Source organism: Fusarium mangiferae, assembly GCF_900044065.1.
Source record: "Fusarium mangiferae strain MRC7560 genome assembly, contig: FMAN_scaffold005, whole genome shotgun sequence".
NCBI classification, from domain to species: domain Eukaryota; kingdom Fungi; phylum Ascomycota; class Sordariomycetes; order Hypocreales; family Nectriaceae; genus Fusarium; species Fusarium mangiferae.
In genome coordinates this window covers 2,699,107-2,721,997 of record NW_024573925.1, presented here as the reverse complement: position 1 = coordinate 2,721,997, position 22,891 = coordinate 2,699,107, and the positions used below count along the sequence as shown (strand labels likewise).

General features: G+C 47.6%; 9 protein-coding genes across 9 annotated transcripts; 4 read left to right on the top strand and 5 right to left on the bottom strand.

The window, feature by feature from the left end:
• Positions 1–187: 187 nt before the first annotated feature.
• On the bottom strand, positions 188–1,403 carry FMAN_12551 (uncharacterized protein; the record flags this gene model as incomplete). The annotated part of the gene is made up of 2 exons (XM_041831461.1): positions 188–1,165; positions 1,212–1,403. 2 exons carry the CDS (start codon positions 1,401–1,403, stop codon positions 188–190), a joined length of 1,170 nt encoding a protein of 389 aa, XP_041682022.1.
• Positions 1,404–2,038: 635 nt separating this feature from the next.
• Positions 2,039–2,964, bottom strand: FMAN_12552 (uncharacterized protein; the record flags this gene model as incomplete). The annotated part of the gene is made up of 2 exons (XM_041831460.1): positions 2,039–2,612; positions 2,669–2,964. The coding sequence occupies 2 exons, from the start codon at positions 2,962–2,964 to the stop codon at positions 2,039–2,041; spliced, it is 870 nt and encodes a 289-aa protein (XP_041682021.1).
• Positions 2,965–5,301: 2,337 nt separating this feature from the next.
• On the top strand, positions 5,302–6,745 carry FMAN_12553 (putative bifunctional purine biosynthetic protein; the record flags this gene model as incomplete). The annotated part of the gene is made up of 3 exons (XM_041831459.1): positions 5,302–5,596; positions 5,660–6,199; positions 6,252–6,745. The coding sequence occupies 3 exons, from the start codon at positions 5,302–5,304 to the stop codon at positions 6,743–6,745; spliced, it is 1,329 nt and encodes a 442-aa protein (XP_041682020.1).
• Positions 6,746–6,980: 235 nt separating this feature from the next.
• Positions 6,981–8,922, bottom strand: FMAN_12554 (related to sterigmatocystin biosynthesis P450 monooxygenase STCS; the record flags this gene model as incomplete). Its single annotated transcript, XM_041831458.1, has 4 exons — positions 6,981–7,107; positions 7,171–8,124; positions 8,191–8,717; positions 8,770–8,922. 4 exons carry the CDS (start codon positions 8,920–8,922, stop codon positions 6,981–6,983), a joined length of 1,761 nt encoding a protein of 586 aa, XP_041682019.1.
• Positions 8,923–9,607: 685 nt separating this feature from the next.
• FMAN_12555 (uncharacterized protein) lies at positions 9,608–10,666 on the top strand (the record flags this gene model as incomplete). Its single annotated transcript, XM_041831457.1, has 5 exons — positions 9,608–9,807; positions 9,872–9,948; positions 10,006–10,089; positions 10,150–10,218; positions 10,266–10,666. The coding sequence occupies 5 exons, from the start codon at positions 9,608–9,610 to the stop codon at positions 10,664–10,666; spliced, it is 831 nt and encodes a 276-aa protein (XP_041682018.1).
• Positions 10,667–11,261: 595 nt separating this feature from the next.
• Positions 11,262–12,436, top strand: FMAN_12556 (putative xylitol dehydrogenase; the record flags this gene model as incomplete). Its single annotated transcript, XM_041831456.1, has 3 exons — positions 11,262–11,273; positions 11,326–11,448; positions 11,495–12,436. The coding sequence occupies 3 exons, from the start codon at positions 11,262–11,264 to the stop codon at positions 12,434–12,436; spliced, it is 1,077 nt and encodes a 358-aa protein (XP_041682017.1).
• A 555-nt stretch (positions 12,437–12,991) lies between these two features.
• On the top strand, positions 12,992–14,577 carry FMAN_12557 (uncharacterized protein; the record flags this gene model as incomplete). Its single annotated transcript, XM_041831455.1, has 3 exons — positions 12,992–13,272; positions 13,327–13,528; positions 13,591–14,577. 3 exons carry the CDS (start codon positions 12,992–12,994, stop codon positions 14,575–14,577), a joined length of 1,470 nt encoding a protein of 489 aa, XP_041682016.1.
• A 310-nt stretch (positions 14,578–14,887) lies between these two features.
• On the bottom strand, positions 14,888–16,401 carry FMAN_12558 (uncharacterized protein; the record flags this gene model as incomplete). The annotated part of the gene is made up of 3 exons (XM_041831454.1): positions 14,888–15,164; positions 15,217–16,236; positions 16,295–16,401. 3 exons carry the CDS (start codon positions 16,399–16,401, stop codon positions 14,888–14,890), a joined length of 1,404 nt encoding a protein of 467 aa, XP_041682015.1.
• Positions 16,402–16,899: 498 nt separating this feature from the next.
• FMAN_12559 (uncharacterized protein) lies at positions 16,900–18,162 on the bottom strand (the record flags this gene model as incomplete). The annotated part of the gene is made up of 4 exons (XM_041831452.1): positions 16,900–17,608; positions 17,666–17,784; positions 17,831–18,102; positions 18,147–18,162. The coding sequence occupies 4 exons, from the start codon at positions 18,160–18,162 to the stop codon at positions 16,900–16,902; spliced, it is 1,116 nt and encodes a 371-aa protein (XP_041682014.1).
• Positions 18,163–22,891: the final 4,729 nt, after the last annotated feature.

Here is a 22,891-nt window from a genome sequence, read left to right as displayed (position 1 = left end):
AGCACATGTCTTTTGATAGCTAAAGTCTTGTGTCTAATACCTCTAACCCTGATGGGGTATCCTTCTGTATGCTAAATAAATAGCAAGTAAGTCTATGATTCTAGTAATACAGGTTTTCTTTTGCGAAGTCTGAACTCGCTAGCCTCTGACTCTTCCTCATATGCATCTGGTTAAATGAGCGCTACCCCTAGTTCAAGGGCGCGATATGCCCATTCAGGTACTGCCAATGAAGACCGGCGTCAATCTTTCTGGTTTCTTTGAGTCTGCGCACTGCGGCGGCTGAGCACTCCATATACCACGCGGATGGCTTCCTTCCAAGAGCGCATTCTCTCTTGACAATCTCTCCTCGACTGTTAGTATATGGAAAATACCTTGTGTAGTTCCTCGGATCAACATGAGTATAGAGTCGCCTTTGGGCCGAAGTGTTTCTCAACCGCCTGCTCTCCGGGGGGTATCCTTCGGGCAGGGCTTTGACATTGATTTGCTTGTCCTTGTGATCCTCGTTCCATTCGTGTATCATTATATCAAAGTCTCGAAAGTCCTTGTAGCAGGTGACGAAAAGCTCAAACTCTATCTTCGATCTGCAACGTTGGGTGAGATGTGGATTCCACTCTGGGTTGCTGGCAAAGTGAGGAACCGTGATGGATGTGCTGAAATCGGACAGCTTACCATTGATGATCTGCCTGTATGCAATATCTAGGTCCGTAATTCCAAGTTGCTGTACATATTTGATGTCTCTGAGGATCCTTTTGGCGCTTTTGTGATCCAAGTCTTTGCTCACTCCAAACTCCTTAACGATCCCTCGAAGTGGCGGGAGGCTACCATCGCTGCAACGAAAACGAGACCTCATATCTCGAAGGTTAGGATCATTGTAATATTCTTCTTCGTCATCATCATTATAGCCATCGTAGGTGAAGCTGAGTTTGTGGGCGGGGAGATGGGCGAACTGATTCATCATGGTGTTTTCGTGTGCATCATCCAGCAGAATATAGCCGAAACATTTGACTGCCAGTTCTTCGTGACCGGCCTCTTGGAGTCGGCCAAATGCACGGCATTCGCAGGTGAAAGGCTCAGAATAAGGGTAAAAGGCTCCGAGTGCATTTGGGTCATCCCAGTTGTCCTCGTGCGCTGGTGACACCCAGCTTTCGTCGCTCGGGAACCTGAACTACTCCTTGTTAGTCTTTGGTTGTACTTTGTCCAATTCAATTGACACTTGCAAGTTTGAGAGCATAAATTTGACCCTTGATTCTCACTTTGAACACAATGGAATGTATTCCTGATCCTAGATGATCTAAGAACTCGATCTGCTGGGGGCCCTGGAAGTCGAAGGCCTTTATCTTGGGGCCATTGCCCTGCGGAAGCGGAACTAAGTCTGCAACTGACTGTGGCCTCTCGGGATACATTATTTCTCACTAATGAGAGCAGTTTGATATGTTGAATGGGCAATAACTGAAAATGATCGCACTGCTAGTGTTGAGTTAGGATTCAGTAGAAATCTATGGCTTGTCGCCTGGTCTTATAAGCTCGTTCAGTTCCATGCGCTGTTATGTGCCTACAATGTTCATTCAACCCTTTCATGAGGCATGATTTCAAGTGTTCAGTCTGTAAACATGCCTTGGGCTAACAACCTGGCCTTGCTAGGCCCATTGTTGCCGTTCCCGGACAAAGACACCATGGTGTTTACTCGACACTTGCCTTGTTCCACAATGCCGGCCTTTAAGTCGGTCTTTGTGCTTTCTTTTATGTCTACTTAGGTTTTGACAAACCTGCAACTCAATGCGCTTTTGAGGACTGGCTGGCAATTGCTTTCATTATGACAAAGAGTTCGTTGTGCACGACATCAAACCAAGCCATCTGTATTGTAACCTGGGCCGATATGCTATGGGGCATGTATGCATTGTCTTTCATTAAGACGTACCATGGAATGCTCGAATGAGACTCTAGCTGATAATTGACAGTATGTACTCGTGATAAAAACTGGTGGTCATATTGTAGCATCTTGGTTGACTGCCTTGTGACTTGAGCTTCCTATGCCAGTCTACTTCCCGTCTAGGTCCGTTGTGATACCCACCTCTCGTGTTGCTTCAATATCATGCTGAAGAAAATCAAGCTTCTTATTCAGACGAGTAAAGCAATCTTGGCCCAAGGGTAATCTCAGGATCTTTCCCTTTAGATGACCTGCTGCTCCCCCGCCCGTGGCCACCTCGAAGATGATTTCCACTGCCTTACTGGGATCTCCAGGCTGCTTTCCAGCTGCCTTCTCAAACCTCTGAAGTGTTGCTTCCAACAACGTCCCTTGATATGCCTTTTCGCCAGAAATATTGCTCTTAATGCTGGCCTCCAGGAAATTTGTACGGAACGCACCGGGCTCAACCAGCAAAACATTGATACCGAACTCTTTAACCTCCTTAGACAAACTCTCGCTCAGACCTTCGAGAGCGAACTTGCTGGCACTGTAGAGTCCGCAGCTAGGTTGGGCATCTTGGCCAGCGATACTGCTAATGTTGATGATAGTACCGGAGCCCTGGCTTCTCATTCCGGGGAGGGCAGCTTGAATAGTGTATAAAGGACCAAATAAATTCGTCTGGATCTGATGTTCGGCCTCGGCCTCCCTTACCACAGGCTTTAGTGCGCGCTCAGTCGTTTCAACAATACAGGGCTGACTTACGTAAAGAGCTCGATGCCTCCCAAGACGGAGTACCCAGCATTATTCACCAAAAAGTCGACCCTCCCATAAGCCTTCTCTGCATCTTGCACTTTCTTGGTGATGCTGGCCTTGGATTCAGTCAGGTCAATGGTGATGATCTTTCCTCCAGCTTCTTCGATTTGGCGGACAGCATCGGCTGATCTCGCTGTGTCTCGGACAGTTGCAATGACTCTGTGTCCTGCTTTCAAGACTCTCAAGCTGAGAAGTAGGCCAAGGCCGTTGGAGCTTCCGGTAATGAACCAAACTGGAGTTGCCATTTTGATCTGATTGTTGATGAGACTCAATGCTAGAGGATTTGTAAATAGAGGCTGTGTAAGCTTCGAGCTCGGTTTGTGGATTGTTTCTCATATGTGCTGATACTGTGCTGCGCCTTATAGTATTGGCATCACGGACTTAATGGTTCTCTATTCCCGTTTAACTTCGTTGGGCGACAAGCATTTGGTGATGAAGCTCCACACCATCTTGCTTATCACCGATCACGTATCGGAAATCCAATAGCAACGCCGGAATGCTCATAGCAGGAGATCCGAAGCTAACCAAGGTAATAATTTGGAGTTCTTGGTCATTTTCCAGTGGCATCTGAACGTCGAGATCTACTATTTCCTCCGATACATACTCTAACCCAACTGGAAAGCCTGTTAGTGTGAAACAAGACTGAAAAATTCAAGAGACCTACAACAAAATGCTCTCCGGTAGCCCATCTAAGTGACGGTATCTGAGCGAGTCTGAAAACACGACCATTCAGTCTGACATGTAGAAAACTCAGTTTTCTCTCTATGGACCATTACAAGTCCAATTGCAGATTATTACCACAAAGAGAGAATTTGACCGAGGTTCGTCCTTAGCTATTTCCCCCTTGGAATTATCTCTCGGGCGCTGTTGTAAGCTCCTTTGATGGCTTCTTCTGTGGAATTGACTACCAAAAACCACCGCCAGAACCCTCCTAATGAGGTGCCTACATTGAAGACCAACACATCTACGAGAACGCTTAGACATAAAATAGGTGGGAACCAGGGACAACACCTTACGGCAATGCTCCAAAGTCGATGATCTCGATACGCCCCCAGATATCAACTGGAGGCCTTTTATTGGAACTGCATGTGTACGCGCTCCAGCTGCGCCTCGGCACATGCTATCGTTATATCTGCAAGACCTGAGGCATCTTCGGGGAGTGGAAAGAAGACTTGTGTCAGGATCACCAAACCAGTTGCTGTATTCCAGAAGCCTTGAGCCATCGACAGTCTGCATTATTGCAGTGCAGATGAACTCAGCCGACTCTCTATCTAGAGTCTATCAGACCATGACTGATAGGGTGAATATGGGGCCACCTTGCCTTCGTTCTTGAGCCCCCAAGGCCCCCTGATGGTTGATTCTAGGATCGTCTGCTGGAATTCCAGAATTTTCTCGACAGTGACTAGGTCTGATGGGATATAAACCTCCATGCCGCCTGTATCAGATCCAAGGTTTCCGTCATATATTCTCGGTGCATCTTGGACGACTGGGAACATCCTCCGTACATTTGCATTCGTGATTGTGACGACACTCGATTCAGGACCAGCCAGGCGCTACTCAATGACGATTTATTCTCCAGTTCGCCGAAAGCACGCTCAGCCATGATCCTGTTGACAGCATCCTTAGCTTCGTCATTTTTGTTACACAGAAGTGCACCCTCTACTATTACCAAAACTAATGCCCTCACAACATGTCTGCTTGTTGACTGGCTATTTGAATATTGCAATTGACTCCAGCGAAGATATGATCATGTACCATGGCCATAGTTTCTATCTGAGTGTACAGCCAGGTCAGCCTGTAATACAGTTACAGGATGGTCGAGGAATAAGTATATGTAGCATTGGTAATAATCTCGATGCCGAAGCTCAGAGGGCATATTCTGGCATGGAATGTAGGACTAATATAGGTACTGATACAGACAACTTATCGCGATGAAAGCTTTATCAAGGAAATATGACATACATATACGTAGAAGTGTTTTTGTTGCTCAAGTTTTTGTGCGCCTTTCATAATCTAGGTATGTAAAGTTTCTAGTAAGTCTTCCAAAGGCTAGAGGCAACAGCACCCAACATAAAACAGTAGAGCAAGCGAAACATAAAGTAGATAGGTACCTAGATAAGACGTACTTTAATATTCACCTCAAATTTTAACTTCTTGAGGCTGCGTACCTACCTATAGTACCTTACCTATTGCTGGTCCTGGTCCTTTCGCCAACGGCCGCTCTGGTTGATGCCTGCGAATCCAGGCCTTATCGGCGCCAAAACACATTAGGTTTCCTTTTAAAAGGAAATCTGATTAGCAGGTCAGCACGTAGGCAGTTATCAAGAGTTATGTAAGTTCTCGTGTGCAGAGGCCAACCTTGAGGAGGCACTGAGAGTAAGGAATTGAGCATTTTCACACCACGGCCTCCTCCTCCTCCTCCTCCTCCTCCTTAACCCTCCCATCCCATCACTTTTACACCTTTTCACGCCTTCACCCTCTCCCTGCAGCCTGATTTCACCCGCCCGTGTACCATCAACTGACACTCAGGTACTAGGTATCAGCTGTGATCACAGATCACGTCGCCTTATTAACATTAGCCAATGACTGAAAGAGACCTCCAGGTGCTTGTTATCGGGAAAGGTGCCCGAGAGCATGCCTTGGCCTGGCAGCTGAGTCAATCCAGATCAGTCAAACATGTTTTCGTATTCCCTGGCAATGCTGGCACACATGAGGTTAAAGCCAGCAACAACACAGCTGGGATTTCCTCCCTGGAAGACGTTAGCAGCTCGGAATACCACGATTTGGCGAAGCGTGCCAAGGAAGTCGGTATAGGTTTGGTAGTTGTTGGGCCTGATGACGATGTGGTGAATGGCATCGAAGAATTCTTTCGCAAAGGTCAGGGAGCAGCTGTCGATCTCTGTCCATCAACCTTACCTAACTTACATTTCCTCTTTTCAGTTGGCGTGCCTTGCTTCGCACCTTCGCGCGAGGCCGCAGAACTTGAAGGCTCCAAAGTCTTTGCGAAGGAGTTCATGAATAGGTTTGGCATTCCGACTGCCTACCACCGAAGTTTTGACAACCTCGAGGCTGCCAGTGCATACGTGCGCCATGTTTTCACCGACAAACCCCACCCCATCGTCATCAAGGCAGACGGCCTTGCCGCAGGTAAGGGCGTGGTTCTCCCCGAAACAACAGAAGAAGCACTGGAAGATCTTCGCAACATCATGAACGACGGCAAATTTTCTACGGCAGGCTCCTCAGTCGTAATCGAAGAGTACATGGACGGGTACGAAATTAGCATTTTGACCTTAAGCGACGGCAAGACCTTCTTTTCTCTTCCGCCTGGGCAAGATCATAAGCGCATTCTGGAGGGAAACAAGGGACCCAACACTGGAGGCATGGGCGTTTACTCACCTGTGCCTATGGTTACCCCAGATGTCTTACAGAAGATTGATGAAGTCATCTTGAAACCTACATTTGATGCTCTTGCAAAAGAGGGTGAGCTACGCATAGTACCTAGTTTCAATTCGGCCGCTAATAACCCTACCAGGCCGTCCTTTCTGTGGCCTGCTGTTCACTGGAGTCATGGTCACCAAATCGGGGCCTAAAGTCATCGAGTACAACGTTCGCTTCGGCGACCCAGAGACCCAAAGCTCGATGCTTCTTATCCATGAAGACACTGACCTCGCGAGGGTCATGCTGTCATGTACAAATGGGACACTCGCACAAGTGAAAGACAGCATCAGAATTAAGTCAGGTTTTGCATGCAATGTTGTTATTGCATCTGGCGGATACCCAGGAGATTACAAAACTGGAAAGGTTGCTACATTGAGTTCTCCGCCCCAGGGGGTGGTTATCTTTCATGCTGGGACCCGTAAGGAGGACCGTTTGTTGAAGACCGCGGGAGGGCGTGTCTTTTCGGTAGCTGCTTACGGTGATACCCTTGAAGAGGCACGTCGCAAGGCTTATATGGGTGTCGGCTGCGTGTCTTTCGACGACATGGTGTATAGGAAAGATATTGCTCTGGGGGGTCTATCCAAATAGGGAGCAATGCTACCATATCGTATACTAGATCGTTTCAAAGATATAACAACTGAGATAGAGCTTCGTTGTGACTGTCGCTCCTATATAACCAATTCCAGGATGCTGTGTTCACAGATACTTAGTTGAGTCTTTTGCTAGCAATACCTACCAGTCTGATTTAGCCCCCATCGACTCCAATGCGCAACAGCCTCTTGCTCGCTCAGTTATTATCACTTTTCTCAACGTCGACTCAACTCTACAGTCCACGCGTCCTGACATGCACAGGCATACCATTCTTGACCCGTGGCGGCGAATCTGTCCCAACTTGATAGCAACGATCACCCCAGACAGTCGGTCGTGCCTTTTCAGAGTTTGTAGTTCCACTGTACGAAAAGCTTTGGTCAGTCACGCAGCCCGAAACGCGATTGAGAAACCAGGAGACTTACTTGATCTGGTCCCATTCTTCCCATGCACACTCTACATCGAAGCATCTCGCTACCAGTACCATTGCTAGTTTTATCTCAACGGTGGCAAGATGCTGCCCGATGCAAACCCGTGGCCCGGCCTCGAATGAACGCCAGCCGTTGGGTGGCGGGTACAAGGGATCCTCTGGATCAGTGACAAGAAATCGTCCTGGAAGAAACTCCCAGGCTCTATGCCAGATGTCAGGGTCACGATGGATTGCATATGACCCATCCCAAACAATAAAGTCCTCGGTTGGCAGCTTCTTCCCCTCAAATCCAGGATCGGAGCCTGGCGGACCCACGAGGAAGAACCCGGGCTCGCCACGACGCATTGAACCGACGTTGGTATGATAACGCATAGATTCACGAAGTACAGCTAGTGTGTAAGGGAGCTGGTTTAGCAACTGCGGGTTCTCCCTTATCACATCTGCAGCACCCCAGGCATTCGGGCCAAGGACTGTATCATGCTCCTCTCGCAATTTGGCCAAAACATCTGGATATTCGCTGAGCAAGCGGAAAAGCCAAGCAATAGTTGCCGCAGTGATATCAAAACCTGCGAAGAGGAAAGTATTGATCTGCCCAATTGCCATCTCCAGGAAGTCAGCGTCAAGCTCCATGCTCGATTGGTCCTTGCTGTCCTGTCCTGCTCCTTTCTGTTCAGCTCTCTCGGCCTCGAGAGCCTGTACGATTAGATCGACCAGTGTCTTTCCCTTCGCTGTGCGATCCTGCTGAAGCTTGTTCATGCGTTCTTGAAGGGCAGGAGTGAAGCTTTTGACAAGAGTTCTGTAGTTCTGCCAGAGTCTGAGATGGCGCCACGGATTGCAGTATTGGATGAAGTTGGCAGGATTGACGAAGAAGTACAACCTAGAAATGCTGTCAAGGAGGGCGGCACAAACAGGCGAGCTTCTTCCCCACTGCTCGTGGATGCGAATGTTCCTTTGTGACGTTATTGGTATCCAGTACTTGACATCGGCAAATCTTCCGAGACACAGTGGAACTTACAGAAAGAGGCGAATGATGACATCGAGAGTGAGGTTGGCAGTGGCATCTCCAAGTGGGAAGACCTCGCCCCATTCTCCGTCTTTTCCTGCTTTGCTCTTGAGAACATTGGCAAAGTCCTCCACCTCTTCAAGAATGTCTGGTAAACGGCTATTAATGTTTTGAATACTGAAAGCTGGGCTCAGTCTTTTACGCCAGACCTTCCACTCCGCACCCTCCATAGAGGCCAAATCTCGGTTCTTTGTGAGGGGATAGAGAACATGCTTTTGTTCGTAAGCCTTGGGTAATGAGTGTTCTTGTGTGAACTGAGCCGAAACATTTGCGTTGAGAGAGATAACCATCGGGGCCGTGAAGGGCCACGTATCGATATAAGCAACGGGTGGGCATTTTGTGCATTGAGGGAAGAGTTCTCGCCAGTTCTCTTGAATCTTTAGCATCAGGTAATCGCCGTGGGCGTCAGGTGGAAGTGTTGATACGAGTTTCCCAACAACTTCAAGGTGACCGAGAATCATAGAATGTTTCATAATGGGCTATCTCTTGCATCAGAAACTGAGGTCATTTAGTGATGACAGGAATACATACGATCCCCTGATCCTTGAGGGCCTGGAACTTCTTGCGAACTCGATAACCTTTTCGAAAGGCGTAGGCGAGTAACGCGGCCAGTATCACGCCTGAGAAGCGGAGGAGGCGCGCGAGGAGCGAGGAGCCGCCATCTTGAAGCCCCAGAAGCCACATCTTAGCCAGTTGGGTCTGTTATACTTACAACTCCTGACAATTGAAGATTGCAGATTGCAGATGCTCGGGAGACGTTGTGAAAGCCAGGTTGCATCGTCATCAGGGGAAAGATATCTTTCCTGCTGTCAGACAGCCACAAAAACGAGACCCTGGTTGAGATTGGCCAATCAGCCGTTCAATGATAAGCTGAGCTGCCCCGCTGTCGCTAATTGCCGTGTACCTTGAATTGATCGCAAATACTTTTGCCTTCCAAGTACAAAGTTAATGCATTTCAGAAGTAAGGTATTGACACTATCATACATATCGACCTCAGCCCCTACAAGGTTTGATACCGGGTGAGATGTCGTTGCAGTCTAGACTCCTAATCAGGAAAGGCGGGTTCTGTGTTTCGATCTGTATACCGAGACTAACAGACCGTGTGACTGGCGCGCATAGAACTGGAAAAAGAAATATGGGGGAAAAGTCACATTATTACCCATCGAATCATTGTAGTTAATCTGGGGATTCGTGCGGTCCAGCGTCGGTGTTTAGTGCTCCGATGTGGGGGGGGTTTTGGGAGAGATAGAACAGATGAACGCACGGAGGTCTCATATAATGATACCCCTCTCCTTCTTCTCATTTTTAAGTGTATATATTGATTGCTCTTGTGCTTGTGTCATTGTCAGGCACCAAGAATTCATTCATCATGTCTATGTCAGTCGAAGATGCCACCAAAGTGCGAGAGGGCTTCCCTAAACCCTTTCCCAATATCCCCAACAATGTGGTGGAGCAGCTTCGCTTGAATGGAAAGGTCCTCGTTGTTAACGGAGCTGCCGATGGTCTAGGGTATGCGGTAGCTGAGGGCTACGCTGAGGCCGGCGGAAATGTTGCTCTTTGGTATAACTCGTGAGTTGCTCATAGTACTCTTCTTTCGATTGATTTAACCAAACTATCCTAATACGTGTTTTAGGAATGACGCTGCAATTGAAAAGGCTCGACTGCTCTCAGAGCAACATGGCATCAAGGCATCTGCTTACAAGATCGACGGTGGGTACCTTCCTTAGCAGAGCCCCTAGCAGCACCTAACACGAATGTTTCCCTCAGTATCCGACTCAAAGCAAATTCAAGATGCCCTAAAGGCCGTTCTTGACGATTTTGGCAAAATCGATGTCTATGTTGCAAATGCAGGTGAGTGTTTCCGGGCTAAGGATCATGGTATTCTGGATAGAGCTAAGAAATTGGTGATAGGCATGGCAATATCAAAACCCATCCTTGAGCAAACTCTGGAAGAATACAGGAAGCAGATGTCGGTGAATGGTAAGTGATCACTCCCAACGTCTTTGGCCCCACTAAAAATCATGTAGTTGACGGAGTTGTGTTCTCTGCCAAATACGCCGGCGAGATTTTCAAGCGTCAGGGTTTCGGGAACTTCATTATCACCTCCAGCATGAGTGCCCATATCGTCAACGTACCAACTGATCAGCCAGTCTATAACGGGAGCAAGGCCTTTATAACACACTTTGGAAAGTCTCTCGCTAGGGAATGGCGTGAGTTCGCTCGTGTGAATATCGTATCTCCTGGCTTCTTTGATACAAAGATGGGTGCAAGCCTCGAGGCGCTTAATGAGGCGTATCGCATGGCTGTTCTTGGAAGACAGGGACATGTCAAGGAGATCAAGGGTCTTTACTTGTACCTTGCTAGCGACGCTTCAACTTACATGACTGGAAGCGATCTTCTGATTGATGGAGGCTACGTGTTGCCATAAGACAGTTAAAGGGAGGGACTCTAAAGTGTCATAGATTTAGTTTACGGCGGTCGGTATTGAATAAGAGTGCAAATATCCACAAAGTAATGACCACTGAGTTGAGTCCGAGAATGATTTCAAATTATCATGTGTCTAGGTAATCTATATAGAACAAGAGTATTCAAGCTATTTTTGCCCGTTAAAGGTCTATAGCTGGTTAAACTATCTACCCTTCTCATTACAGTCACGAAAATCAAACTTTGTATATACTATCGATCATTTTTAAAGATATTGTCGAATTATCATATCCATGCCGGCGATGCGATGTAGATGGATTGTGCACTGGAATGGCCTACCACAACCCGGTCATCCCCAACATTTCAATTCTCTGTTCTGATTGCTCGCGATGAAGAGGTGACATCGGCAATGCAGTCATGCTTCCCCTCCTTCGGAGGACAGTGACCCGAAGAGAATTATCACCTGACTGCGACTACAGTAACAGCCGTGTCGAATATATATACATATATTGTAGCAAAGATTTCATAATTTTGAAAGTATCCATACACTTGCGTCTTTTGTCCTTTGGTTCTGGACCTTTTCTATCTTACTTTACACTATGAGTGAGACGGTCAGTATCGCCCCAGCTTTTGATAAATAATGGACTGACAAAAGCTTGATAGAACCCATCATGCTTTCTGTATGGCCCTGAAGACGCTCGCTTCGGTGAAAGGCCAATCCCTCAGATTGAAGATCCGCATGATGTAATTGTGAAGATTGCATATACAGGTGTTTGTGGTAGCGATGTGAGTATCAACCCAACAGTCTTCGATATAACGCTGACAGCAGCAGGTTCATTTCTGGACAGAAGGCGGGTTTGCAAGAAAGGTTTCTGAGGGGCATCCTCTGGTGATGGGCCATGAAGCTTCCGGAATCATCTACAAAGCCGGCCCAGCGGTTTCGAACCTCGAGCCTGGTGACCGCGTGGCTATTGAACCGGGCTTCTCATGTAAGAGTTGCACATACTGCAAATCCGGACGATACAATCTCTGCCAGAAGATGAAGTTCGCTGCGGATCCCCCTTCGACGCACGGAACGCTTTCTCGATATTTCAAGATCCCAGAGGACTTCGCGTATAAAATTCCCGACTCCGTCAGCCTGGAAGAGGCTGTACTCGTGGAACCCTTGAGTGTCGCAGTCCATGGTGTTCGTCTCGCCGATGTACGGCCTGGCCATATAGTCATAGTCCAAGGAGCGGGGGCTGTGGGCTATCTCACAGCGGCAACAGCGTGGGCGTATGGAGCCAAGCAGGTCGTCATCACCGATATCAACGCGAACAAACTTGAGTTTGCAGAAAAAGGTCTCAAGTGCCAAACCTATAAGCCCCAATCGAATTCCGTTTCAACACCCGAACAGGAAGCTGCTAGGTTGAAACAAGAGACTGGTCTTGTCGACGGTGCTGACGTTGTCCTGGAATGCACCGGAGTCGAATCATCAGCCCAACTTGGTATCTATTCTTTGAGACGCGGAGGTGTTTTTGTTCAAATTGGACTTGGAAAAGCTATGCAGACTTTGCCTCTTCATGCCATGTGCGAGAGAGAAATGGTATTGAAAACCTCGTTTCGATATGGCCCTGGGGATTTTGACATTTCTCTTGGGCTTCTTGAATCCGGAAAGGTGTCAGTTTCGTCTCTGATTAGTAGCGTTACTCCCTTCAATCAAGCTCCGGAAGCGTGGAAGAAAACTATGAATGGTGAGGGAATCAAGAATCTGATTCAAGGGGTCCAGGATTGAGATGGATGGTCAAGAACCATTGTCAAGTTCGATATAGCAACTACTTGGAACTTATCATTTCAGGTGACTAAATTATGTCCGAGAAGAAGAAAAGAGTACCAGTTCTGGGTATCAAGTACATATTTCTTGCTCTGGCTTGAGATCTTGGTGTCTTGGACAGTGACACCATTCCCGTCGCAATGCCGCTAGTTCACATACGACTATCGAAATGACGACGAAAAGTCAATCTGAATCAGAGAAAAGACAATGTTTCATTGACATGATCCATATCAAGGCGCCGTTTCAACAAAAATATGCCTTTTTCTTTTCTTGTTATCTGCTTCAATCCTGTCCCTGCGTCTGCTGATCCATCCATCGTGTAGCTGAGTTACCTTACGAGTGTGTCAATCTCATTGTAGCCCGCTTACGACTCCACTCGTTCAGTGGTTAGCAAGGATAACTAATCATGACTCAATCGCAAACTCTGCACCGATCTAGACTCGTATAAGTTTCAAGCAATTGGTCATTAATTTCCATGCTCAAGTTATTCATTTTCGCAAGCATAGTTTGGCGATCATGGCCGACTCGTCACCGACTGTGGCCTCGCCGCCCCGACGAAATAGCCAGCAGGCGAACACTCCTCAATCAACGACGTCAACTAATGACAATCGCGATGGGGCGTTGGTACTACACGCCAGTTCCTCAGCCACAGCTTGGTGGTCACGATTTCGATATCCAGTCATTACCGCTGGGATCGTGCTCTTACTGAGCCCATTTACCTTCTTATGGCCTGGCCAAGAGTCAATTGATCCCACGAATTATGCAGAGCGTACCAGGCGAATCCTCAAGACGACGCCGTAAGCTGACTCTTGATCCTACTTGAGAGAGAGAATTGCACTGACAGTCCACAGTTTAATTGACGGCCATAATGATCTACCATTCATGCTCCGCCTTGAACTCAAGAACCGCATCTACGATGAACGTTTCGACTTTACTAATCGATTGCTGGGCCATACAGATTTACAGCGGCTGAGGCAAGGCATGGTCGGAGGTCAATTCTGGAGCGTCTATGTAGACTGCGACGAACAGCAAAAGCACTTTGAGGATCCTTCTGTAAGTGGCAATTCTTTCGCCGAATTTTTTCTCGTGTTGGACCGTTGCTAATCTCCTCAAAGTGGATCGTTCGAGACACGCTTGAACAAATTGATGTGACTCGGCGCTTCATCCGAGAGCACCCCAAAGACCTGGAGTATTGCGATACGGCGGCCTGCGCTAGAAAGGCCTTCAAATCAGGCCGCATCGCAAGCATGATTGGCATTGAAGGTGGCCACCAGGTTGGTGGCAGCATTGCAAGCCTTCGGCAGATGTACGAACTGGGAGCACGGTACATGACTATTACCCACAACTGTGACAATGCATTCGCAATGGCAGCTTCGACTGTTGCCTCTGGAACTGCGGACACGGGACTTGCAAAGCTTGGAAAGGTAGCTATCAGAGAGATGAATAGGTTGGGAATGATGGTTGATCTATCACACGTTTCTCATCAGACAATGAGGGATGTTCTCAGTATTGCTCGAGTGCCGGTGATCTTCTCGCATTCTGGAGCATACGCTATTGAGCCGCATCTTCGAAATGTCCCCGACGATGTTCTTCGACAGGTCAAGCACAACGGCGGCATAGTTATGGCCGTGTTCCTCAACCGCTTCCTCAACATGAAGCATCCTGAACAAGCATCAATACACGATGTGGCTGATCATATCTTCCACATCGCAGAAGTATGTGGCTGGACTTGCGTTGGAATCGGTGCGGATTTCTTTGGCATGTCAAACGTGCCTATTGGGCTAGAGGATGTTTCCAAGTATCCCAGCTTGATGGAGGTGCTCATGCAGCGAGGTGCAACAGATGAGCAGATCCGTCTGCTCACAGGAGAAAACATTCTCCGAGTTTGGGGGAATATTGAAAAGAGTGCTAAAGCAATCCAGGCTACTGGTGAGAAACCCGTCGAAGAGGAATATGAAGGACGAGAGTGGCATAAGGGATTTTCAACTGATCCCTACATGCTGAGGGGAGGCCTTGAGGAGGCCTTGAGGAATGGGGCCAAGATCGAGGAAGACGTTTTCGATTTAGATGCCGAAGGAAGACCTAAAATTCTGTCTACTTAGGGTTGTTTATAAATTAAAAATAACACACAAAAGGTCCCATGTCAAACTGTATCTGTTTGTCTGCTAAGAATGCGAAACTATATGGTTCATGGATAGGGAGATTTCAGATCCCCTGCATCCCGGGCAACAGAAGCCCTACGTTGTAAATACCAGCACCTAACTTTGATCATTATTCAAAGTTAAAAATTACCATAAACCAAACCTCCATCTTACATAGCGGACTTAAAAATCATTAGCCACTGCCTCACATAAAGACCTTGCTCTCACTCCCACAGCTATGCATCTTTTCTGCACCTCCAATAACATTCGCTCAACGAACCATGTTTCTTGCTACTCCACGCCTGTCCAAAGGGTTAACACTTGAGTTTTCATGCATAGGCACCTCATCTACACTCAAGGCAAGACTTGCGGCGGCGTAGCCAGCAGCTTTAGCATTGATGAGGAATGCTTCTTGGTTGACGTTCTTGATGTCATCACACAGAGTATGATAGCAAGCATCTTGAGGAGCACCAGCCCCTGTGAAGATACCAGATGAAGGGATGCCGAGTTCAAGGAACCCCACGTAGTCAGAGGACGCCCCAAAGCGCCTGTGGCGTGTTAGCAGAGTCCATCCAACAGGTGTTATGAGACAGAATTCACATGTACTCAGCAGGATACCCTTTGCCGGTCAAAAACTCATAAAGGTATATTGCGCCAGATTTGTGTGCGTCCGAGTCGGCATACACGATGTAGTAAGGCTGCGGAGAGGCAATCATGTCGTAGTTGTAGTAGAATCGAATCTTGCTGGACTCATCCTTGGACAGATTGGAAACGTAGTAAGTCGATCCAATCATTCCGCTCTCTTCAGCGCCCCAGAAGGCAAATCGAAGCTTGTTTTTGAAGTTTTTATATCTCTTGACCGACTCGGCGATACTGAGTAAGGCGGCGACGCCACTTCCATTATCATTAACTCCAGGGCCTTCTTGAATAGAGTCAAGATGAGCACCCAGCATCACAACACTGTTAGAATCACCAGCCTTGGTATCAGCAATGATCTGCCAAGTCTCGCGATTTTCAGTCAAGACGTCGATGGTCAGATTGACCTCAAGGTTCTCTCCTCCTCTAAGACGTTCGGCCCAAGAATTTCCATCGTCGTTCGTGACGACAGCGACTGGTGCAAGTTTACCAAAGTTCTCAGCTCCGAGGGAGCCAGATCCTGCTGTTTGGTTGGGATTATCATTGAATACTACGGCTGCTAAAGCACCGTTGTCCTTGGCCAGTTTGAGCTTGTTTGCAAATTGACATTTTCCACGTTTGATCAAGGCAATTTTTCCTTGGACGTCAATGCCCTTCCACTGGTCCTCGAAACATCCCGAGCCACGAACATCGTCTATGGGGACGAGAGCCAAAGGAGCAGCTACGCCGCCAGGCAGAGGAGTTGCATGATTGTACTGCAGTGAGACGGCATCAACATGTTCTCCATCGGGACCTATCAAGACAATCTTTCGAGTTTGGGAAAAGAGATGATTGAATGGCTGAACAGTGATATCGAAGTGGTTACCGCCGCCTAAACGAGCAAGAACAAAATCAAGCGATGCCTTGTAACCTGGGAGTCCAAAGGCCCGGTTATTGCTGTTGTCGAGGGCGATTTTGTATAAAGCTTGAAGCGTCTGGTTGAGACTACAGATAGTTAGTCTTTGATCCTCAAGAGGTATCTGATCAGAGGGTACTTCATTACTATTCTGCTTTGATATCATTTGCTACACGTTGGGGAGTGAGCTGTTTGTATGCACAAGCTCCGGCAGCGAACAACGCCAGAGCGCTAACAAAACTATTGACCTTCATCTCATAATCTAACAAAGGGAAGTACTTGTGTCGTTTTCAAAGTGACCTGGAAAATCTCATTACTTAAATAGAGAGACAAAACATTGCAAACAGCCGTGCCTTCGCAAAGGAACGCCCCCCTCGCACTCGAACCGCAGTTCTTATAGGGGGCTTAAAACCGGTCAGAATCCTTCCAATCCTTCCAAAGTTCGCATCGCCACAGGTATCATTAGGAAGGTATCACAAAATCGAAGGAATTGACTTGGGGAACGTTACTCGGCTAAATATTTGAGGCACGACTCTATTTGATATATACTCCATTAGTTGAGGCTTAGATATGGTTTGAAAGCGAGCTGACCATTCAATGCTCGAGTTCAATGGATTGAATTATGCTAATACGGGAACAACGGGTTGATCTTCCGTAATCGGGGGCCTGCCAGGTTAGTTGATCAAGAGTCCGAGGCACATAGTCCGAGATATCTGATCCGAGCTGGCCAATCACATGAATTCAATTTCTCATCAGTTTCGCGGTATTGAATCAACCCTGGCTATCCCCTTCTGACTCTTCATGGCCTCTTCCAGCTTACTGAACTGGCTTTCAAAGGAATCAACCCAAGCAAGCTGCCTCAGCGTTCCCTTTAGTTCGGTCCAGTTCAGATCAAGTCGTTCAATCGTGATAGCTATCCTCTCCGTCATCCAGCTTCTGTCATGAGTCCCTTCGGTCACTGCCGCCATGACCAGTACCCAGACCCGAAGTTCTTCCAATCCATCCCACGATATCTCATAATCTGCCAGGAGGTGTGAAAGTTGAGGCTTGCGATACTGGATGGCGCCGAGTGTGTGATGACTGTGCTCAGCAGCAGTGACGAGAAACCTCAAAGCGGCCAAACGAACGGCTTGGTGAATTAGTGATATTCTAGAAGAATGCCCTTCTGGGCCCTCTGATGGTATGTGCCTTGGCACTAAGAGGAGAAAGTATGAACTATGCAGGATGGTTTCACAGTAAAGGAACGTCGACTCTTCCCAGTGTAGAGACGCCTTAGCAACTCTTGTGAGTGATAGAAGAACCGAACATAAGTCTGAAAGAACAGGTGACAAGTTCCTCAGAGTGTTCAGGGTTTTTCCCAGAGTATGGGTGACTGTGGGCGGCTCATGCTGAGTCCATAGGTGTGAAGGAGCTGCAAATCTCGGCGGACGGTCTAGGGACAGGCTTCCAATAACATCTGACCTGTGAATATCAACTTGGTTAGTTTCCGACCTGCGACAGGTCTTAACTATTGCCTACCAAATTAAAGACAATAACAAATATGATGAACGAAGCCTTTCTACTCCTCCGCGGCCGCGCACCAAGGTTTCTAGGCCAGCCAGGTGGGTGCTATATCGTTCGACTCTACCTATGCTCATCTGTAGGTGGTTAGCAGTGGCTTTCAGCTATGATCTCAAACATTACATCGTAGTTGGCAAGACCTATAACAGTGACCAAAATCTCGTCAGAAGGCACGCTATTCGAAGTTTGGATCTTTTGGCTGGTGAAACGTAAACTGAGGTTGTAGTGCTTCAGTGCAGTTGAATCTTCTCGTCCAGAATGCATGTCACCTGTATAATCATTGCTATATAGGGCGGTCTCCGCAAGTGCAAGACTTAGAGTAGCTTGGTCGACAAGGCCGATAGCGAAGCACATCTGTCTGGCCTTGTCGCATATGGACGAATTTGGCCGAAGCACTGTCCTTTGTGAGATTTTATAGTTCACGATAGATGTTACTTACGAAAGGCCTCCATCATTTTAGCTCTAATGTCAGTCCTGGAGTAGAGTGTTCGATCTGCGCCTGGCTCATGAAGATGCACTGGTGACTGGAATATCACATCGTGCCTATGATTATCTGGTTGGGAGAATATGTAAGCCGCATGGGTTTCGTGAAGTGCCAGATTCTTTGAAATATCCGGCTCGATCCTTAACTTCCTACTCCGCATATTCTTTCTTCTTGATAATCCTATATCTTTCATCACATGCTGATGAATTTTGCGCTTGTTGTGCCGGCTTTTTACCTCGTCTGGGTGGCTCACGCTGACAAACTCAAGCTTCGACCCTACACGAGCCGAGGCAGGCATTCTGAGGTCCAGGGGAGATGGGGTAGTCGATTCGTACTTTATATGTACATTTCATTAATGTGAGAAAATACGTGCATGCGGTGGTTGCAGATAAGCTGATACTTGTGTTTAGTGCATTATTGATTCGTCAGCAACCTCCATGTCAGATCCAGTCAGAAGAGGACTGCAAACGGATCGTGACAAGGTCACGCCCGAAATATAAAGAAATTTGCTTCATAATTTTTGCTCTTCAGGTTAAAACACAAGGCATCAAGTACAATTTGCGGTGCTCAGACTTGAGCCCTTGTAAAATCAATATATGATAGGCTCCAATACATAAATTTGACCTGCAATGACTCGGCTCGCCAGAAAGATCATGGCTCATAATTCACAGCTCAATACTCAAGTATTTTCAGTAAAGAATTAAACCTTAAGTTTAACTCCATAGTTCATTCAGTCTCCAGTACATATACTCAATAAGCGCTACGACAGCAACGTGGTTTTGGCGGAAAGCTTGGCAACTGAGCTTCCGCCATTCAAGCCAAGCCAAGTCGTATTGCTAAACGAAAATGCATGATAATAACTAAGAGATCCATTCCGCCTAGACACTAGATCATGAATAAATACAAGATGCATGTAATCAGAGGCGGCTGGGTGAACTTGGCGGAGCTTGTGCACTGTTGATCTGGGGTAGGCTGTTGATAGATGCGGCCAAGTGACGGCACCCAACCGCCAAGAGTTTCTTATTAGAACGACATCCGTCTTTATTAGTCGGAAGCTTGTTTCTTGGCTGGCTGGGATAGCTACAACATCCATTGATAGAGCCTTGGTAACTGTCTTGGCTAGCAGTGACTCCACCTGCTTGAGGTTGTGTCGGGGACAATGACAAGGTACTAGCGGTAGCCCTGTGAAATAACAATATTTATCGAAGGGTACAGCAATTTAAAGTACTAAAACATGTTAACCTGAAATCAGTGGGAAAGTGAAGTGACTTCTAAGCCTCAATTCCACGTTGCTAGCCTCGCATGTGACAGACAGCTTGAAGCATTGCGTGGCGAATCCGATCTGATTTTCCTTATCATCATTAAGCTTCAACGGTCTCGAATCTATCTCTTGGTTCAGTGCCAATCTGCCAAATTCCACGTTTCTAAAGGCTTAGCATCAGATACGGTACGGCCCCACCAAAGTCCTTGGCTGCGTCTAATGCTGTGACACCTCGGGCGTAATAGGGAGTGATAGCCTTAAAATACGGCCAGTTTGTCACTGTGCATCAATGCCTCCTTGGGTGCTTGGCAAGCTGCAGGCCAAGTCACTGGCCGGTTTGAGCTACAATCCGCGAGTTCACGAAGCGGAAGTTGGCCAAACGGCATTATATCTTGGCAGACAATTTGAGTGGATATCGTTCCGAGATCTTATCGGTTATAAATATCATGCCCAGGATTTTCACGGAATCTGACCGTTGAGAAAAGAAACAAGACTATTATTACTAGCTGTCGATCTTAAGCGGTCGCGGAATAGAGTCGCCTTAGCCGCCGTTGTAAATGCAACTCGCTCGGACACAGGATACGAAGGCCTGCATCGTTTAGTTCTGGCCAGTGTCTCACAAACTACTGCACAAAGTGATGAGCAGCCGTTGTTTCCCATACCTCATGCACCGAGTACAAAAACATCAAGAATGGGGGGGAACGCGGGGTCTGGGGTTACAATGTGCAAGCCATGCGCAAAAGCAAAGTGAGTTCCTCAACAAACCAATGGATCCCTACCAGTCTCATATTGTTTCTTTCCACTAGTGAGAAAATTAGTTGCAAGATATCAGACACTTCAGCAGTGAATCCCTTGCTCTGGTGAGCCAACCGGGGTTTTTGATAGGCACAAGCTCGATACCCTGTCTTGCTGTATCCTTGGTATCACTTGTTGTGTCTGTAGCTCAAAAAGAAACCATAACTTATTTAGTGGAAATTTTTGTCATCAATACTCCAAGCCAAGGCGGCCTGACTGAGTCTTAACAATTAACGCTCAGAAATTACGCTTCAGTATCGATGTTTGCGTTGAACTGGTCCCGTTCAGCACGGCCGCATCTCACGCAATGCTTCAAAGAATGCTCAATGGTCGAGTTTTCTGCTTATGCTCACCGAGAAGTCACACAATCGGAGACGTGCAGGACAGGCCGGCCATCAAGATGCCTCTCGTTGGTCGCTCGGCGTTTGGACCGCGCATGCCGAGTGCTGAGGCCTGAAGCCGCCACTTCGGCTGTGCCAAGCCTCAACGGAGCGGAAGGTGGAGTGCCGCGGCGGAGCACGTGACTCGTACGACTTTTGTCTTGGCATCGAGGGAGCGGAGGTGGATACGGAGGCGCAGGCTGAGGCGGAGGAAACTGGGGCTCCGGAGAGGCCGAGAAAGTATAAAAGGTGCTGTACATTGGGCATTAAACGTGAAGAAATGAGGAACTTTTTTAATAGTTAATAGGAGATATGAGCCTGTCGGGAAGTCAACTAAGAGGCTTTTGGAAGAAAGACTGTAAAGAAAGAACTCACAAAGAAATGATGGCGGCAACGATCGAGGGTGCAAACTCTGCTTTATCAGTGCGGCGTGTCTCACCACTAACCATAATACAAATAAGCCCGATGTAAGAGAAGAAAGAAAAAAAATAGGCGACTTTTGACAAGCATTCTTTCGGTTTCTCGACGTAACATAAACTGAACACACGGCCTGCCAAGACAAGAAGACCAGAGAGTGTGGATCAGGTGATATGATTGATTTTGAGTAGCCGATAAGCTTAGCGCAAGTGCCCAGAACCTTAAGTAACATAAGCGCAAGGTTAGTTGGTCCTAGAGTGAGGAGCCGACAGGGTGTGGCGATTCATCAGGCCAATAGACAGAGTCCAAAGTCTACAGCCAAGCCAGCCTCTTCACTTGTTCCAGAAACGAGTGTCTCTGCCAAGGACCTTCTCACATTTGATGCTGTGTTTTTCTTTCTTGTCTTGTTACCCTCTCTAGCCTCTGTCTGTTCCCCCACGGAAGATGCAGATATACCTAGACAGAAGCGATCAGAACATCGCTTTGCTGGATCGTCAGAAGAGATGTGGGGGCGCAGGGCTCGATAATTCGGCGTATCTTGACTTGAAGGTCCGAGGATTGATTGGATACGCGTCATTGGTCAAGCGCCAAGAGCCGCCAAGATGGAGTTGACCCTTTGAGGTTATCGCGACGACCGCTAATCCTAGGCGCCAAGATGTGACGAACCAGCTGAACCTTGATACAGACATTCTTGCCTTCGGCGAGATGGCGGTTTGTTGAGCAATCACTAGCTTGTGATTTCTGCCTTGGCTCTTTCGTCTTGGCTAAAGATGGCATGGCATGGTCGTGTACCGGTTGATGCTCTTGGACGGTGGTGGAATGCCGAATGAGCTTTCAGAACGAGTACCAGTAAGAGAGCTGCAAAGCATAGCACCCATGGTCCAGTGGGCACGGTTGGAGTTTGAGACAAGAGATGGGCATCTCGTTAATAACAGTGTTGCATTGGTCATGCTCGGTATGCTGCCATGGCTCTAAGAGAGAGCTATGACCATGCTCGCATTGCAATCGAGGCCATGTGTCAACGGTTTAGATGCCGTTGAAACAACCGGTCCATGATGATCAAAAGACCAAGTAGGGGAATGTTGAAGAAGTGCAGTAAACTTGACAGACACGCTGACCTCGTGAGAAGCGAGCGAGAGGAGGATCCATGACCGCCGCGACCATGCGACAATCCAAGTCTGCAATGCACACCAATGACCTCACCTCTCAACTATACCTACCGCAACAAGAGCAGCAAGATTTCTCTTGTCGCGCAGTCCAAGTCCATCCATTGCACGTTTTCGCCATACGCCAAGCTGCCAAGACGCCAGGATCCCCACTACACACACCACCAAACAGTCTCACCACGATACGGTACGCTACGCTACCTTACTTTACCATTTTACCGGCCTGTTTTTTTTATTTGGGGTTTTAGGATGGTAACGCGACTGGGGTCTGGAAATGGTAGAAACTGGAAGAAAAGCACCGAGAGATTGAGAAGACTGGTGACATACTTGGATTCCAAGCATTGGTGCTGCATCCAGGCTTACACTGTTGCATGGATAGACTGAGGACAGAGTATAGAACAACCTCTACCGATGGAATCACGGCACTTGGAGCGTGAAATACGGTCCATCACCGGAATTGACGTCACGGAGCCGTCCGTCTGTTTCGTTTCCCCTCCGTTCCGGGGACGGCCGTCGACGATACAGCAACTGATTTATAGCAACACACCACAGCCAAGGTCGGCTAAATTCACTAAGCAAGTAGCACTGCATTTTGCATTTGTAGGCTGAGGAGAGGCTCAACACCTGTCTACAGGGGTTGGTCATGGGGAGAGTGTGTGGGGAAAATAGTGAGCTCTCCAA